Source organism: Notothenia rossii, assembly GCF_949606895.1.
Source record: "Notothenia rossii genome assembly, chromosome: 10".
NCBI classification, from domain to species: Eukaryota; Metazoa; Chordata; class Actinopteri; order Perciformes; family Nototheniidae; genus Notothenia; species Notothenia rossii.
The window spans coordinates 15,205,608-15,225,628 of NC_136908.1; the positions used below are offsets into that span (position 1 = coordinate 15,205,608).

General features: G+C 42.6%; 1 protein-coding gene across 1 annotated transcript in view; it reads right to left on the reverse strand.

Annotated features, from left to right (window-relative positions):
* Positions 1 to 20,021, reverse strand: part of jarid2b (jumonji and AT-rich interaction domain containing 2b) — a 96,223-nt gene that overhangs the window by 46,461 nt on the left and 29,741 nt on the right. Inside the window, exon 2 of the mRNA XM_079655317.1 lies at positions 2,837 to 3,012. Coding sequence (XP_079511443.1) covers positions 2,837 to 3,012 — 176 coding nt within the window. The remainder of the gene's footprint in view (positions 1 to 2,836; positions 3,013 to 20,021) is intronic.

Sequence of the window (20,021 nt, forward strand, 5' to 3'; positions counted from 1 at the left end):
GAGGAGAAAAGGGAGAGGAAGAATGAGGCTGTGATGGAGTGGGAGAAGGGCAGGAACCGGGACACAGAAGGGCATAATGTCATTTGTTTAATAATGCAGGCAGAGAGAGGGAAAAAGCAGGAAGTGTGATGGACACAGAGATGGACGGCTGCCAACAGTGAGAGGCAAAGTGGCCCGGGGAGATGGCAATGATTGCTGGCTATGTCAGGGAGAAGGCTGGGTGGGACACACACACGCAGCCCGACTGACAGACTGCCACACCCCCTATAAAACAGATAGCCACTGCTGCCACTGCTGCCACACAGTGACGGAGAGAAAAGAGGAGGAGAGAGACAGAGTCTGAGACTGGGGATGGATGGAGGTATGTGGGGAGGACAAAGATGGAGACAGATGCCTTGGGAGGAAGACAAATGCTGCTTAAAGTAGGTATATCTGTTATCACCTTCCATCAGATGACACATATTTCCCCAGATGTTGGATGGTTATCTAGAAAATATATCAATACACTGGAAAAATGCATCAATGTGGACCAGATGCGGTATATAGACAAACAATGTTTTAAAAAAATATATATATATATTCTTTAAATAAGAGCTGTAATGATTAGCAGTTTAATACAAAACAAGTTGCATTATTAATAGGTTTTCTATTAATAGGTTTTCTATTATAATAATACAAAAATTACCCAATTCTGGGGAAAAAACAGACCAACCACTGTTTAACCAAGAATAGCAACAACTGTATTGTACTCAAGTGTGAATATTTGCAGGTTAATTAAGTTATTAAGATAATAATCAGCAAAATAATTTATAATTTTTTTAGTAAAATTTTATATTTCTATAAAATTGTGAAAATGTTAATTTCCCAGAGCCCAAGGCAATGCCTTAAAAATTGTGTATGGTTTCCTATCAACAGTCTAAAACGCACAACAAAAAAATCACATTCATAACAATATCAAACAGCACAAATTTGACAAGCTGAAGATGTTTGACATTTTGCCTATTAATTATGAATTGTTCTGCCAATCAAGTAAGCATTGACTGACTAATCGGTTAGATATAACAGTCATCTCCAATCCATCATCTTCTCTACAACATATTAATGGATCAAGTACATGCATGATCACACTGCAAAATGGAGACAGAAAACAGTGGCACATGTCTGGCCTTAACATAAGCCAGGCTCTCTAACCCACAGTCCTCTAAAACAGCAGGGGCTGCCCATTCAGGATGTAACGCACGCTGAGTGTGATCTTCCAAATGGCTGACAGTTTCACCGCAACGTCAATGTGAGAGGGGAAACTGTGCGGCTCGTACAACCTCCAAAGCCTTGCTAACCCATAGTGCTCTAAACAGCAGGGCCCGTCTATTCAGCTGGGCTCCCTTTTGTGTCAGCGCGGGCTGCTGTCGTTACCCCCGGCACCACGGGCCGCCAACGCTTTCTAATGAGTCATTTTTATTCAGGCGATAAGGTCAGCTACCCGCGGGGGCGGCTTAAAAGGCCCTGAGGAGCTCTGGAGTGGCAGCTATGAGATGCCAGACAGACACAGAGATACACTAGCTACAGGGAGGGGAGGGGCACAGACAGAGAGAGGAGAAAGGAAGGTGTGAGGAAATATATAATAAGGGAAAAAACAGGGAAGAAAAACTAACGCTAGGTATAAAAGATAAGCTACATTTCAAAAGAGACTTCCCTCTCTCCCGTCTGTCTGCTGGATGACTGACTGGCTTCTCTGCTGGGCGTGAACTTTCAGAGGCTCTTTTTTCCTCCCGTTTCCTTTCTTTCCTTTTCTAGGTTGTGTTATGTCAGCTGAGAATAGCTCTGAGGCACGTGTGAAGTTCAAAATCTCCGTTGTTGGCGTACACAGGCTTTTTTGTGTGATGGAGCACCAGGGTCAAACAAAGACATGGTAGCAGCTTGGTTCATAAAAATGATGTTCATACCCAGTGCTCTCACTAATCTAATGTTGTTTTAGCCTAAATGTCCTAAATGCAAAATCCCTTACTGTTACTGTAGTAGATGGAATTGGATTGATGTCTAACTAAGCAACTTTAAGTATTCATCTGTCCATGTGAAAATTCGTGTAAAAGTGCAAGCTGGAACAGATTAACAACACTTCTACAGTCTTTCTTTTGAGAGGGCATTGTTGAGGTCCTCTGTTTAAATGTGTAACCAACAGAACTAGTGGGAAATACTTTCAGTTCAAGGGTTCCTTTGAGGATGTGACACTGAACCAGCAGAGTGAAAGACTGCCGCTCGGTGCCACTGAGCACAACAAAAGGAAAATCAGAGACCTTGATCATCTGCTCTCACTGGACTTTCTCTATGTTAAGTGAAATCAGGTTCTGTGGTCAAAGTAAACATGCTTAGACCTCCACTTACAAACAGCCCCAATACAACTGTCGCCTTCAATTAAACCAATGAAGAGCGAGGCTGAGACGCCAATGTCAGCCAAGCCAGACAAAATTGGCAACCCTGACATTAACTGTGCAAAATGCTAGAACAGCAGTTTCTGTGCTTTCATTTCACCAAAACAAAGAAAACGTTTTCAACATTTAAAATGCCCACATTACAAGACACCCCTTAATTATTGCAAGACTGTTTACAGTACACTGCAAGAGATCAAATTACTTTTATTTAAATGTATTTGCCTTGCTGGATATGATCGAATTTAACTCCCTATTAAACTTTTGTTACAAATATTCTATTGTATTTATCAATTTACTTTATTTCTTTTTATTGGCCATGTCGCATTGATTTCTCAAAAAAAGTATAATACCATGGCAAAGAAGGCATTTACAAATATACACATCTGATATATCAGGTGTCCGAACACACATACACAGCGGTACTGTTACCATGCATTAAGGACAATATGAACTTACCATTGGAGTTTGGGGCTCCGTGGCCATCCAGCTGCCGTTTCTGTGCACTCCTAAACTCCTTTAGGGAGAGGTATAGCACCTTTCGCATAACCCGCTCCTCCGACCACGGGATCCCATCACTGTCATCCTGCAGAAACATCCAGAGAGAGAAGAAGGGTCAGTACAAACTATTGTATTGAGACTAGGGCTTCTTTCACCAATTTTCTTAATAACGTTCTTTTTGCACTTGTAGGAAATGTGTTCTTGGCCCAAAAACTGTTCGGAATGATCACGTTATTGTAAAATAAAATCCGATTTGGCAGTCAGACAAAGAACAACCGAAAAAAATATAATGTTCCAAAGTTAGACAGTTTGTTAATGCTAAGCTTTTGCCTTTGTTTATGTGTGACAACGGCATGCCTATAAAAGTGTGACTTACAGGCCAGTTGTCCAAGACGAAACAAAACCTAACAAGCGGATTTAAATACAGACTGTTTATTTTCCACACATGAATTCATTTTAAAAGTTATGACTGCGTTGTTGAAGGGAAACAGCCAACAACGTTTTTCTTTAAATGGGGATTCCTCCTTTCATATTGTCTCGGTTGCATCCTTCCCCTCCGTTTCTCGCTGTATCGTGACATTAGCATGACACAACATTAGCATAACATAGCATTAGCTTGCAGCTCGACACAGGGCGATGCATTTGCATAACAATGCGCAAAGGACTGCATCTCCCCACAATGCCATGATAGGAGAGTGTTATGGTGATGAATAGGTAGGAAGCGAATGAAAAAAGCATCATGGGACTGCGAGTTCATGTGTTGCTAATCTCTCCCAGCGAGACTGAGACAGAAGACGTTATTGTCAAAGAGGTCAACAGAACACACACACACACACACACACACACACACACACGGCTGTTTTTTTCTCCCAAGTCACTTTCAATCTAAACAAACACATGACAGCAGAATGTAAAGCACATCAAAGCAGCAATTTATTCAAAACACTATTGTCCCATTGCACATTTAAACAGCTTAATAGGAAATTATTCTACAGCAACAAGCATTTTTAAAAAAGGGTCTTTAGTGAGTGTCCAACAGCAATAACCATACTCCTCTCCCCCCGCCCCCTCTCCGCTACACTCATTGCTCTAGCAGCTGTGTTTGATGTCGAACAACGCTAATGACTAAAGGAAATGAGATTAGTACATGAGCAACAACAAAGCCGTATTAATAAATAATGGAAACTAGAAATAGCTTTTCTCTAGTCAAGCCATTGGGCGGGTGGATCTTAGCTGTAAGGTTTGGGGAAAGAAAACACTATCTCTCTTTGCTCAACGAGCTAATGTATGCTAATTATTTGAGTTAAACACGTTTCTGATCCTGTCAGCTCATCTTAGCTAGCACATTTCCTTCTGTGAGTCAATAGTAATTCAAGAGAGCGGACGTGGAAGGCAACGTGTGTGGGAGCGCGTTCTGATCACGCAGTTGACTCAGGTCATTAGTGTTGGCTCGGGCGAGTGGCTGGCGGATAGTGCAGTGACATCAGCGCAGGGTATATTACAAATCTCCACCTCACAAGGAAATAACAACTCCAAGATGTTTTATCGCTGCAGTGATAACAAGATAATGTTTATAGTGTTCCATTGAAAACGAGTGCGCTCAAAAAACTGACTCCAGATGACTGTGGTCTAAGGTAATGTCATCCTAATGTTATGCATCCTCCCACCGCCAGTGAATAAAATGCTACTGAAATGACTACCGCTCATAAATGTCTTCCTTTGAGTGCTGCATTTCAGCGTCTAGCCTACTCGATTCACACACACACCCAAACACACAAGATACCAGAGATGTTATGATAGATAAATTATGCCTTCTGATCATTGCTGACAACACACTGCTAATATTAGCAGCTTCACAACAGGGTGTGCCCACATTTGCCTGAACACTTTGAAGTAAACACACACATGACCTTACAGCAAGATGACATTTCTGAGCGGTTACATATTCTATTTTAAAAACCGGTAAACTGACAGTTCATGTATTGCTTATAAACCTAATGCGATAGCTTATAGCCTTGTCACTGCGGATAATTCAAGAAAGGCGAAAGATCCCTTTTTTAAACAAAAGTGTTTTTCTTATGTTTATGTTTCCTAAAATGAATAACCTTGACTATACGTACTTGTTGTATCTGTGCCGAGTTTCTCACAAAAACTTAGTTTTGAATTCCTCAGATTTTAGGGAGGTGCAAAGGCATCTCCACCTTGAGTAATGTGAGATGGATTCAGTCGTATCCCGGGCAGGCTTGATTTGAAACGTCAGAAAAAAAGTCTACTACACACATATTTGGAAAATAGATATAAAACATCCAGCACAGAGCAGACTTGTCAGGGTCGAAGAGAGTTAGAATTGACATTTTTGACAGCATGTCTGATGCAACTTGACTCTGAAAGTTTGAAACATGCCCATTTTCCAGAGTTTTTTGTGAAGGAAACCATGTAGTAGAGTATTTTTCCATACTTTAAAACCTGTTTGGATTGGCATCAAAAGCCACAGGTGTGAAGTGAAAAACAACTTAGAAATGAGTAAGTATGGTTTATCATCTTCATGTCATTGAAAACTTCCTGTAATTAAAACGAAAATGATACGACCTCATTCAATCTTCATATTTTTTGACAACATTGACAAGACTGAAAACATGTTGTTTGTTAATCCTTTTTTCTCTGCCTCTTCATCAGATAAAAGAAGCTATGCAAACATTTTTTGATTTCCCAGGTCTGCTCAGGGACCTTGGGGATAGGTTCTCAGCAGAGCTAAAAGAGAGGGGGGGGGGGGGCAAGATTAAAAGCTGGGTGTCTGCACATGATGGAGCTGATGGGTGACAGCCACGTATCCCTGCATACAGTACACACACACACAGAGACACACAGGCAGACTGTTCAGTGCCCCGATGGTTTGCCGCCCCTGACAGAGGTTGATAGGGTGTGTTTTGTGTGCAGCCCCTCATTACACTGTCACACATGAGCGTGCACGTACACACACACACAAGCCAGAAAGGAAGTGCAAGTATTAAATTATGCCACTTTTTCCTGTATTTAATGCACCCACACATAATCTAATCCATTCTGTGTGGGTGCACGAGCATGTGTGCAGAAGCCTGCCAGGTAAGCACCAATTACCTAGACAGCTCACTGGCTCTCCTTCCGTGGTGTGTCACAAGGCCAAATGTACACTGACACACACACACACACACACACACACACACAGCATTAATGGTACCTCAGGGTCACAAACACTGACATATACAGCTTCTATGGTATCCATATCTATACCGGACACACAAGCATGTCACACAGCTGTACTGCGAAGAGGAACATTATTCTTCCCAAAAATGTATCTAAAGTTAAAGGGTTTATTTTTCTCTCTCTCTCTATGGTTTCCTCACAGTTGTTGGCAGCGTGCCACAGATATTTCCTGCACTGTGTACACATAGCAACAAGGTCTAAAAAAGGAAAAAAAGGAAAGAAATGCTGACTGACTTTTCATCAGCTGGGGGAAGAACGTGATGTTAAAGCTCTGCTCCATTACAGCAGCTGCAGTCTGAAGGCTCACTAGTAGGTCTGCATACTTTCAGATCATCAGTTACATGTTTTTGTGAACTTTGCTTAACTCTAAGTGAACCATTTCTGACCTTAGAGGTAGTTTGCCATATGGTTCAGGCAGAGGTGCTGCTCTGGCCCTCAAAAGCCTGCTCTTGTGTTTGCTTTCCAGGTGGGAAATAAAAAGTGATGGGACAGGAAAGGCATGCAAAATCCCTTCAGGACATTACCACTGCCTGCCAGAGGGGAAGTGTAGCATGACAGAGGAGGGCAAACATTTTCCTTAAATGAGCAATAAGATCAAATTGTTTTGCATCTTAGATTCTGGGCCACACATGGCCGTGTGTGAGATTGTGTTTCTGAGGAATTGCCAGAGCGCTTTAGAGACAGCTCTCACACAGAGCAGTGCCAGCTGAGCGCTACCTGGCACTGACACACACATCTACACCCCAACCAGCTCCCATCAGGCCGCTGGAATCCCACTAATGAGCGCAGGGACCTTTTCTGTCTGCACTGGCAAGTGTGTGTGTGTGTGTGTGTGTGTGTGTGTGTGTGTGTGTGTGTGTGTGTGTGTGTGTGTGTGTGTGTGTGTGTGTGTGTGTGTGTGTGTGTGTGTGTGTGTGTGTGTGTGTGTGTGTGTGTGTGTGTGTGTGTGTGTGTGTGTGTAACCAAGAGAGGCATCAGGAACGCCTCGTGCCTACCGTCACCCAGCAACCCCACCCAAACTGATGTGGAGTAAGCAGCTAATCCAACCTGCAAAACCACACAGATACACACCCTTTAATCATCCATGGGGATTCTCTCCGTCACAAACAAACGTACTGTGATTAACCAGACACTGCTTGGATGTGTACCAACGTAATACCTTTCCTGCTGGGCTTCTTTTCACATTGTATCCAATAAAATGTCTGTAAAGATGGAATCCAAGGGGAGAAACCAACACTAAACACACACACGAGATGCAGGGTTTAATTATTGTAACATTTAAATGATTTCCCTTGACTTTTATTATTCAATAAAGTAGAGCATGTGTTTCCTACTTCTTTTAATCATTAACTTTTGTTGCAAGATTATATTGAAAGTTAAGACATTTAAATGACGCAGTGAATAAATTCCCTAGCAGCTGAAGTTTTTTCAACAACAACCAACACAAGCTGAAGTTAAACTGGAATAAAAAAAGAAACGAATGTTAAAAAAGCTTGTCTATGCAAAAAGTCTGAGCGGTATGAATTTATCACTGCCTCTGTATCTGTTCATCTAACTGGGTGAAAAGTGGAGCTGGTTCCACTTCATAACCCTGGGCTTACTCAACAATCCTCTCCCCACAGCAGGGAAATCCAATAACTCTGATAGTTGATGAGGAAACTAGTGGATTGCATTGGCTTTGTGTAAAACTGGATGCAGTGTTAGATACAAGGAAAGGAGGGTAGGGTGATGGAGGGAAGGAAGATGGGGGAGACTACAGTGTGTCCATTTTAAATTCTGAAATAATAAACTCACTATAACAATCTAAAACAGCAACTCTGTTTTAGTGTTTGAAATGATTAGGAAAGAAGTTCTAACTCCTTTTTTTGTGGCAAGACAATGATTGACAACCAGACTTTAAGACTACCCGTGCACCATAAATTAAGCGGGACTTCAACAAATTCATTAAATGTTAGTGAGATTTCTTATTCTGCTTTCACAGAGCTTCTGTGTTGTGTTGCTCTGTGTGTTTAAGTATGATAGAAAGCCTAACATCAGCTCTGCAGCAAAATCGTAAAATTCTTAAACTGTAAAGGAGAGATGGAAACACAGATTTCAAACTTAAATAAATCAGTTTCTAGGTTGTTAAATTTACATTTTTATCAAACTCTTATAAAGTAATATATATGCACAGACACCAAGGCAAAAAAAGATAATATAAGTCACTATGTTGGTAGGCATCCTTCGATGTGCATGCATGTAAACATTCACACACTTAGGAATCTGCTTATACGTACATATCTGTGTGTGTGCGTTCTCACTAGCCGATCTATAAATAGCAGTGCGGCTGCAGACTGTACGGATGTCATGGCAGAGGAATGTGGGCCACGCGCCAGCTGAGATCTGCTCTACAAAACCGGCCCAAAATCTGTTATTGTAACACACTTTTCCCTTTAGGAGGAAGGACGCAGAGACGGATGGATGGATCAATGGGAGAGAAATGTTATTTTAACAAAGCTTGGGTTATTGTATCCAGTAGTCAGGAGAGTCTTTACCTCACCTTCTTTTCTTCCTTTCGGCACATTCTCGTTTCACCGACACATGGGCCCCAGATGACTAGAAGAATATGACTGCTCAGGGTTCACAAGGGGTGCAGATGACTGGGATTACAATGATCTGATATCTAAATACATCAGTGTAACCTTTCCTAGGGTTAAAGCCAATCAGATCAAAAAAACGTTCTAAAGTCTTCTCGATTATGACACATCAATGAAGGGCTCTTCAAAGAAATCTTGTGAATGAAATATGCAAATAAGAACATTTTTAAGAAGAGGTGACTCATTTCCAAATTGATTTGAAATTTGGAAACTAGCAGTGCAGGTATTTCTGAGCCCACTGTCTGCTTCTGATGTCAATGATGGCTACCGTTTCCCAAAAAAGCACCCTGGCACTAATTGAATGTGACAAGCAGTTCCACAGTCAGCACGAATTGGTAACAACTGAGGCAGTGGCTAAAAAACGAGGCCATCTTCCTCAACTACGCAGCACGTGTTTGCTCACAAAACTCACATTCCAATCCTAACTACATCCTGGTCTTCCTGTCCCTTGTGGCCTCAAGTGGACCGGATGCTTAGCTCAGCTCGGGGCTCAGAGAATGGGCGAATGGAACAAGGTTTTGGGGTTGCCGGGGACGAGAGGCCCCATATATAATCACCTCATTACACCACAAGCTCACTGCATAGGAATGCGTGTGCAGCCACAGGGCCTTCCCTTTAAAACTAGGCGTGTAGGGGTAGCCCCAACAGTTTGAGGGAAAGGGTCCAGAAAGCGTACATCTGCAGGAGAGGAGAGCGATGAAAGGAACACCATTTTTACAGAAGAAGATATGCTATTGAACTCAACTTCTAAATATCAGCTGATCTATACTTTTAAATGGGTGTGACCATATTCTTGCTCCACGTTTTCTCCCTGTGCCGTCATTAAAAGCAGATGAAGGTTTCTCCCCTCAGAACAATGCCTTCGCAGCACGGCTGTGATGGCGTCTACCAAACAGACACACAAACCTTCACTGCTCCTCTGTCAATCATATCATCTGTCTGCATTCGCACACACTGTCTGAATCTATCCGAGCATACATTAGTGACAGACTGTCAGCGCGATTCAGCCCTGTCGAGCATAAAACGCTATCAGGCAGGTGGAAAGTAGAGCACGCAGAGAGAGAGAGAGAGAGAGAGAGCGAGAGAGAGCGAGAGAGAGAGGGAGAGAGCTTTCAACTTGAACTGTGACCAACTTTATTTTTGACTGAATGACAATGTCACAGTTTGTGTGTGCCTGCGTGTGAACAGAAGAGGCCAGCTGGCAGCCTAATAAAGGGGTTTAAATTGACAGAGCTGCCCACCCACACTGAGTATTTGACCAACTGACCCCTTCTTTGACCTTTAACCCTAAACACAAAACCAAACACAACTTGTACCCAACTCAAACTTTCAACATGTTGGATCAATTCTCCAACTTATACATTCTATGTATCGTTTTGTTTTATACGTCATGTTCATTTTCAGGATTTAATTTTACACAAATAAATGACCAGCTGAATGAAACCCTGTATAAACCCTTGATAAATCAGTACAACTGGTTTGTTCATTGCCCTCGAGGTTAAAGCAGTATTTAAAGATGATCTAACAGTAAGTTGAAGGGGTTTTTTAAGGTTTGTTTCCGGCCTCTGCTTTACACGCCACACAGCCCTAGAGGACCTTTACCTCAAAAAGTTCTCAAAGCAACCATTTTCTGTTCCTTCGCTGCCACAAAGCCAAGAAAGGATGGTGGAATTGTTGTGGAGGGAATATTAAAAGTCTCTCATAAAGGGAAATGTTTAAGTAATGGCATGATATCACTTTCACAGCCTTGTTGCCATGGTTTTTAGGGCTCAGTTGAGGAATAGTCCTCATATTCTTACGTTTTTTGTTGGCAGTGCTTACAGTTGAGAAATAGGTCTGAGGTACATCTGGTCTTACAATAGACTAGAACACAGGTCTCGTGGTGGAAATGTGTTAAAATAGAGTATTGGGAAACCTTTGTGTGCGCTGATACTCTGAGGTTGCATAACAAATAGCTCCCATTCAGTAGTAACAGCCTCATTCAACACACTTACCCTGCAACTCTGTCACAATATCACTTTCACTGCTTGCCGTTGACCAGAGGTTTGACTCGGTCCCCTGCAACACACACACACACACACACACACACACACACACACACACACACACACACACACACACACACACACACACACACACACACACACACACACACACACACACACACACACACACACACACACACACACACACACACACACACACACACACACACACACACACACACACACACACACACACACACACACACACACACACACACACACACACACACACACACACACACACACACACACACACACACACACACACACACACACACACTTCTGATGGACGGCGCTCCCCAACATGCTGTCATTCATCATGGTAGCAATAGAAAAGGCTCCTCATCTCCCTTCTATTCCCTCAGGAGCCTTGAAAGACCCTGCTGCTGATCCCTCTTAATGGAGCTGCATTACAAACCTTCCCTCCTCCACACACCAGCTGTGTAAAAAATTAGGTATGACTTCTATCATCCATAGCAATAGTTTATTACTTGAGATTTCATAAATTCAAAAGGAATGCGCTCGTCATCGTCACCCAGGCTATATAACACCGAGCACTATGTGTCTCTGGAGATTATTAAAACCCCAGGACTTTTGTATATTTTGATCCTATATCTTTAGATGAAGAGCTTTATGAGAAGTCACAATATGAAACCGTGTGTGTTTCGCCAAGTACATTTTTCTTACACATTCATCTACATCATGAATAAATTAAATATTGTCCTGCCAATTGCCTTAGGCTAAAGCAGTGGAGAATGGTCCTTTTTTAAACACAAGGTCAAGTTTCTTATGGTGGACTTCTAAAAACACTGAATTTAAGGCAATAATAGGCATGCTGAAAAGCATGTAATCTATTGATTTGATTCAAATAAAAAACAGCTTGCCAGATTTGGCCTTTAAATATAGCATCACCCGACACATTCTCTTGTTTTTCTAGGAGTTTTAAAAAATATAATTGTGACAGTTTCATCACATGATATGTATATGAAAATACTACTGGACTCAACATACTGTGCTGAATACATAATGAGAGAGGGTGCGTGTGCACACATGCAAACACAATACGTTTGAATTCAAAACATATGCAAGTTAGGTTACAGTGTGTAGACATATCGTGCCAAAGAGCTGAAGCACTCCCACTCCCACAAACACAAGGAGGGGACAGGAAGGCAGAAACAGGAAACAGAGTAACCTCATTAGCCTCATGCCTTGTCTGACAGGAACAGCCTGCAGGCTAGTAGGCTTATAGGAATATAGAGACAACTACAGGCCTCTGGTCAGCTCATGCTGCATCTGTCTGCTACTAGTGGTAGATGCCATTTGCATGGAAGCAAGCTGGTGTGAGGGCAACGCCTGAGGGGGACGTCTAAAAGTCCCCCTGTTAGCCTTGGACAGTCAGACTCATCAGAGAGACTGTAGGATTACATCTGGAATCCAGTTAGGTAAGGCTGTTAACAATCAGACAGGAAGAAGCACACGAGCACCGTCACACTTACACACCAACAACAACTTATAGCCTGAGGCTTTAAACTCATTTACCCTTGCAGAACTTTGCAAGAGCGCAGACAAGCTGCTTTACTAGAAAGACCCATTAATCGCTCTTTCCACAACCAGGATATAAAAAGATATTGAGCGTGTGAAAAAAGGCTGGCATTGCCCACACAAATAAAGCGCTAATTTACTGTGTATAGCGAGACGCAAGTTAGATGAACACAAATGAGCACATTTGTGAAAAAAGAAGCCACTTCAGAAGCATCTTCTGCTCTCAGTACAGATGCCTGAAATGTTGTCACTGAGAATCTGAACACAAATGAGCACATTTGTGAAAAAAGAAGCCACTTCAGAAGCATCTTCTGCTCTCAGTACAGATGCCTGAAATGTTGTCACTGAGAATCTAGATCCTGCCTGCATCGCTGCTGAAAAGAAAACAGATGGCCTCTGCACCTCCCTCTCTCTCGTCTGCCGAGCCCTCCTCCCCTCGCTTCCAATCAAAGAGAGTTCGGTCTTAACACAATCATTTTTAGATACACTGAACGACGGTGTCTGTTGATGTGAGGGCAAAGGAGTCTTCAATCGATAAGCACCCGTGTGTGTTTGTGTGCTCGGGTAGTTGCCTTTGCCAGGCCTGTGAATTACCTTTTTGTAGCCTCTATATAACCTCCTTCTTCATACCCCCTCAACACTCAAGACGCACAAAACAAAAACGTTCCCATACACACATAATTCTATCCAAACGTATCTACCGCCATGTCTGCATTGTGACAATTTATAAAGGCAGGCGTTTAAGACTGTAAAACTCTTAGGAACCAAGCATGGATGTGAAAGTTATAATATTAAAAATAAACCATAAGTGATACAAAGTGTGTGTTTCCTTGTCATAAAAATATTGCGGGGGGGTTAAGCAATTCTTTATTGGTGCTAATGATGTCGCTTTATGCTAATTGAAACATTATGAATTGCTAAATTCAAAGTGATATTTGATGTAAAGTAATGCAACACAATAAAACCCAAGAAAATGTGAATATTAAAATGTGAACTAGGAAATAGGCCATCTGTGGGCTTTTGCCTTTTGGTTCTTTGTTATGATGAGTGTTGGCCCTGCCTCATTCTCTTCGCTCAGTCCGACACACAGGGCCACTGACATGTTGTGTTGTTGAAATGTTGGGAGTGTGTACACTGGTTCCTCTGCAACTCTGAGTAATGTTTACCCCTGAGACGCCCAAAAGGATCCCTATGCAAAGACATTAACCTGTTAAGCCTACAAAAGCCAGTGCCTTATTTTCATTGCTAACAGCAGCTTTGATAGCACACCAGACTGATGCACCAGCAGCAACAGAATATCACATCTCTGTCGCAACATATAACACAGCAGGAGATTGTGGTTTTAGACAAACACACATGGGAAATATTACACGGTAGGGAAACAAAAAGAGCCTTAGTGAGACAGAGAGACTCAGAGAAGGTGCAAGAATGATGAGAAAGAAACTGAGTGCCGGCCTTTCCGTGGGGCCCATAATGCCCCACTCCATTACTGCTGCCTACGCTGCACATCTTTCTGTCCCACGTGCACATAGCCAATGCACTGTCCAGTGTTGTTCATTGAGACGGATGACCGCCCTAGGATGGCCTGGATCCATGCGTTTACACTTCTCCTTTTACGTACGCACACACAGTGACATTTTATATTTAAATTGTACTTTGAATAGAAGCAGAACAGAAAAAGGAGCAGTGTAAACAGGAAAATAAACAGTGTCATGAAAAGGAGTTGGGGAAGAGAAGAGGGGAGCAGCACACTGGCTCCTGTGTGGCCACTCTGGGCCGGGTGCCGCTTGGCATTGGTTAGCATCACCCCCTCTGCAGCTGGTGGCAATATTAACCCGCCTGTTGGCAGCCGGCTGGGGGGGCACACGGGCAACAACTAGCCAGGATGAAGGCTCAGCAGCCGTGTGTGTGTGTGTGTGTGTGTGTGTGTGTGTGTGTGTGTGTGTGTGTGTGTGTGTGTGTGTGTGTGTGTGTGTGTGTGTGTGTGTGTGTGTGTGTGTCAGTAACTATGTGACCTGAGATGTCCTCTGTTGGCCCTGATGAGTGTGAATACTTGTAAGTCAATCACTTGAGGTTGAGTCTGACTTTGTGTATGCAACTGTGCACACATGCCCAGGGTGTGTGTTTGCGTGTGTATGAGAGTCTACATGCAGCTGCTTGCAGTGGTAGATGACATGAGGATCCAGACCATAAACAAACCGAACAGCACCGAGATGAAAACATGACAAGATATCAGCTAGCCCTCCTAAATCCCACCTGAAAACACATTGCAAAACCCAGGCCTGCAGATAACCTTTGAAAGGAACATAGCAACTCCTACACCTTCAGACTCTCAGGCTATGCTCTCTACTTGAGAATAATACACCTTTCTCCACAACTGAAAAATGGTTTGACTAAATCCTCTGAATGGCTTTCTATCTGAGAGGTATGTGGAAATGATGATTTTCAATGCAGATGCTTCTACACAATGGTATGCTTTAAGAAACTACTGCCATTAACAAGATCCTCCTTTTCGATAGCGCTGGTATTTGTTCGAAAAATAATTAAGCTGACATTAAATTGATAAACGATGAGACTTATGAGTAAAATGTTCAGATACAGATAGCGCCTCTTAGTCTGACATCTCACACCAGTGATAACATTAATGTAATACAACAGAAATATCTATACTAGGATTTCTGAGACCAATTTTCCACTAGTAGGACTGTGGCTGATGACAGCAACAACAGAGAACCTTGTACAAACCATGTAAGGTCAAGTCTCTCTCTGGCTGACAATCTCACTAACAAGCATGTCACAACACAGCACTCTTTCTACACTGTACACACACACAGACACACAAGACTGTCTCTGAAGGACTTAAAAGCTCACACTATACAAGTGCTTGTCTGGATCATTACTGGCAGACCGTGTACCATTATTTACACATACACACATAGTCAGGGCCAAGAGGTGCATATAAATCCTTTCTCCCAGCAGCTGCTTCTGGTGAACCGAAACATGGTATCTGTGTGTGCCTGTCTGAGGGTGCTCGTCTGAATGGACAATCGTGGGTTGCTAATTATATGCCTTCAAATGTGGCATACATCAAAGAAACAATCCGAGTCAAAACCCATAAGCCGGGAAACGGTACCTCTTACATGTCATCCTCTTTAACTGCAACAAACAGGAATACATTTATAACCTGCCTTTAATACTTCATTCCCGAGAAGGAAGGCTTTCAAACATTTGCCAAGTTTTAATTGAAAATAATGGGTACATTAGATTTGAAACATTTCTGATGGCAATGCTGTGCAATTTTTCCAATATCTTGCCAGACAAATGAGACAATTCCAACAAAGCAATTATTAGGCAACATATCTATTATTTCACACACAACACAATTGTTTTGCATTTTTCCATTGCTTAACAGGGTGGGGGGTGAATCAAAACTGGTATGAACAAGCCACAAATATCACTTGGGTGACAAGTTAATTACCCAATTTAACAACGAAAATAATTACCCTCTGGCTCAGAGTCAATTGAACTATTTTCCTTATGGAAATGAGACTCCATGCGCATACAGAGGCTTGGTGGGGAGCTCACGTCAGCAGATCTGCTCTGAAAGGAGCTATGTGGGAGCTCGGGGATGGGTCAATAGTTAAGGCCTGTTATTACTTTGTTGCCTCTCCTGGTCATTGAGGTGATTCAATATCAAAGAGAAGCGAGCAGAGGGAGGGAGGGAGGGGTGGGTGTGTGTGTGTGTGTGTGTGTGTGTGTGTGTGTGTGTGTGTGTGTGTGTGTGTGTGTGTGTGTGTGATAAATCTCTATTGTTTCATCTGGCTCACACTTGAAGGAATGTGAGGGGAGGTGCATGCAGTTTCTCACCCTGCCCTAAATCTCACAGTATTTACATGCCATTTATTTTAAATTCAAGTAAAAACATTTAACACACTGACACACACGCTGAAACGCCACCATTATAATCCCAAACCTACATGTGCTGGCATTAATTGTGATCAACAGGAGTCCCAGTGAACATATGTCAGACATGATGCTCTCCTGCAGAGCTAAGGGGGTTTCTTCAACATGCAGCACTTCACCATTTAACAGCATATACACCATGGATGTATAATAAGAACTGGATACAGCGTGGGAGGCGGGGCCTCGTTCATTCCTATGAGAGTTGCTCATTGGTGCATGAAGACAAAATGGCACAACTTTTGAGAGAGCGAAACGTCACGAAAGTATTCATATAATCATATAATCCGTTCTTATCCATGAGTAAAGGTAAAACTCATGTAGTACTGAACACATCACATGAACATGCCGGGCGGCGCAGTCCCGTGGGTTAGATCCGCGTTCATAATGCAGAGGGAAATAACTCTAACGTTATTAGCACATTTTACAACTTGAGGACCGAATGTTTTTAATAAGGGCTATACAAATGTTCATATTGGGTAGTTTATTTAGTTTTAAAATAATTATCCAACGATTTACAGATGTCTCTTTCCCAATGTTAGTCAATGGGAAAAAGTCTTTCCGGGCCTGGCAACTGATACGGAAGTGTATTACCGCCGTTTGGCCACAACGAATATTTTCCTCAGAGTCCGGCGCACTTCCTGGGGGCTTGATATACACAGACCAAGGCCGTTTCTCAATGTCGAGTAAACCTGCTGCAGAGCCACTATTTCAAGTATACTACGTCATCGAGTGCCGCCGAAGGTGTGTTTAAATGCATGTTAAATGCCCAGCATTCGGCGGCACTCGATGACGTAGTATACTTGAAATAGTGGCTCTGCAGCAGGTATACTCACGACATTGAGAAACGGCCCAAGTGTTTTTTCAACAAAATGGCTGCTTTGTGGCCTCCCCTATCCCTGTTTCATATCAATTAGGTGTTTTGTTTTTTATTGGCAACAAAGACCAAGTTATGTCTTCTTAGTTATGAGCCTTATGGAAAAGGCAGCTGTCACTTGTGTGCAAAATCTCAAAAGAGTGGCAATATTCAGGGAGTGGGATAATTGGACCCAGGCCAAAAATAACTACCATCTTGCCAACATTTTCAGTCACAGCCAGTAAAGTTAAATGAGACTGCAAACTACAATGAATCTCTAATATGAACAGTAAGAGGGGGGGGGGGGGGACATAATCATACACATATTTTCACACCACAAAACACCTTAAACCTTTATATTTACTGCACCTTTCCAAAGGCTAAGCTAGCACTCTGTAATAAATCTACAACCGTTCACGGAGGAATGGAAAAAGCAACCTTTACATCGCAACCTCTTTGCCACACACCCTCTTGTCACTTCACTGTCTTTATTGCAGTCCAGATGCATTGTGTTTATTTACCAACACTACAGTCCAATTTAGGCAAAATGAGGGAAATTAAATCAGGCCTTGAGAAATCGCTACACTTCCCAGCCCTCGTGTCGTCCATTAAATTGTCATTGTTGGCCAGTCATTTACGAGATGAAGCGAAACAAATGTAACGCTCCAAGAGCAGAGCAGAGCAGAAAGCCACAAGACATGACAGAAATTGCAGCACACAAGTTGGGGTACCCGGGCTAAATGAGAAGTAATTTGCTGAAACATTCACTGAGATGGATCGGAGTGTTAGGTTCAAAGGACAGAATAGGGGGGAAAGGTAAAACACATTTAAAAATATTGAATATGCTATATTATGTTAAATGTATATGTTGGAGAAGTAAAAGCCTGGTAGAAAAATAACCACCTAATTTGTTATTGAAGGCCACATGCGGTCCACGTATAAGTCCAGCTAAATGTCAAGGGTCGGGGGCAAGCAGGTGGCCGGAAGGGGTCAGAGTTGACCTCCCGGAGGCCCATCAGTGGGCGGGTCTGAGCCACTCTGCTCAAAAGGACCCGTCAATCACAGTCACTTATTTACCATGCGTCGATCTCTGTTGGCCCCAGGGATCCAGCCTGCTAGTTTTCTCCAGCCTCTTTACCCCCAACCAGAGCCAGATAAGGGCCTCTTTACATGACAAAGTGCTGTGGAAGACCCGGGCAGAGAAAAGAAAGAGGTTCCTTTCAGTTGCCGATGGGGAGCAAATCCTTTGCCCACAAGAGGTTATGGTCACATGGTTCTAATTTAAAACTGAAAGGTGATATGGGAACTTTGGATTCCCCAGCCCAACATCATATCAAGCATCTTGCCTTAGCTTGATCTCAAATTAAAAGTTAAGCTGCCATGGCCGTGATGTCCTACATCCTTGCTTCTAATCTTAAAAGCCTTCAAAATGTCCTAAAAGCTATTCTTTTATTTCCTTAGTTCCCAGTGTAATACGCACTCTTTCGGAGTCAGATTGTGTCATCGTAATGGCAAACATTCTGCACACTATGAACCAATTATAACCGATGCTCTGAACACTAAAACCGGGAGCTACTCAACAGCATGTGTTACAACTTTAGCTCGCAGCTGTAAACACACTCACCTCACTCAGAACCTCACCCTCACTAATGATGTGCAATGTGCTTAAGTTATATCTGCTTAAAAAAAAGACAACTCAAGCATCCATCTCCTTTTTGTCTTCAAATGAGCTTGGATTCAGAGAGATGTTTTGGCACGTGGAAGCGAACGTTTTTGTAAGAGAGAAACAAGATGTGAAAAAGGGGAAGCCTGCTTTCTATGATTTACAGAAACTGGCAGACAAACAAGGCGTCTGTTATGAGTGAAATTTGAAAAAAAACAAAGATATTAGTACAGAGAAGATGGAGGATTTGGGGTTTGATTTTGATTTAAGTCTGGGCTGGAGAAACTCCCAATCGAGCCATCTGCCCGTGTGAAAGGAGTTGCAGGAGTCAGACAGTTTCTGCCAGCAAAAAAAAAAAAAGAGGAAAAGAAGGGGTGTCACAGGGGAGTTAGCAGGAGGAAGAGAGGGAGGGAGGACAGGTAGGCATTGTGTCTCGAGTTCCCCTTTCTATTCATTCACCCTGGTTCCTTTTTGGCCTCTTGGGGGGATGGTAACTGAAGAGGGTGTTAGAAATGTCTTGCTGCTCCGAGGCTGTCATCTGTAGACAGAGGGAAGTTTTGTATGCGGCACTCTGTAAGGATGAAGGAATTCAATCAACTGGCATCTGTAGAGGACAACAGAGCCCACTGAATATCAATAGCTCCAGGGTTTAAAGAGACATGTCGCACATTTGCAGCTGAATGTATGTTGCCACGAGCTCCAAATGCTGCAGCAATGACAATAGTGTTATTGGGAAACTTTCATTAGCATGTGGCTTGTCATGTGAATGAGGAGCTAATGGCAGGAAATTAAACAAGGTCAATCTTTGAATGATTGTAATCACTTTGAATCTTTTAGAGTCTGATAAATACGCCGACTGAATACCTTTTTTCGTCTGAGTTATTAAAATGGTGATTGCTGAGTTACTGCTGCGCTATGGGGGGCATTACATCTGAGCTGAGGTGAAGGTATGATGACATGTCGTCCCATAGGCCCGCTGGTATTTCTCCTCAGGGAAGTTGATTTTAAAGCAAACCCCCCCCCCCCCCACCCCATCCATATTTCACATAGACTTTTCAAACACGCACAAATCTTCATCCATCACTGACAGCAAGGCAAAATAAACAATCATACCGTAGATCAATCACTGTCTGTTTAATGCCGCGCAGC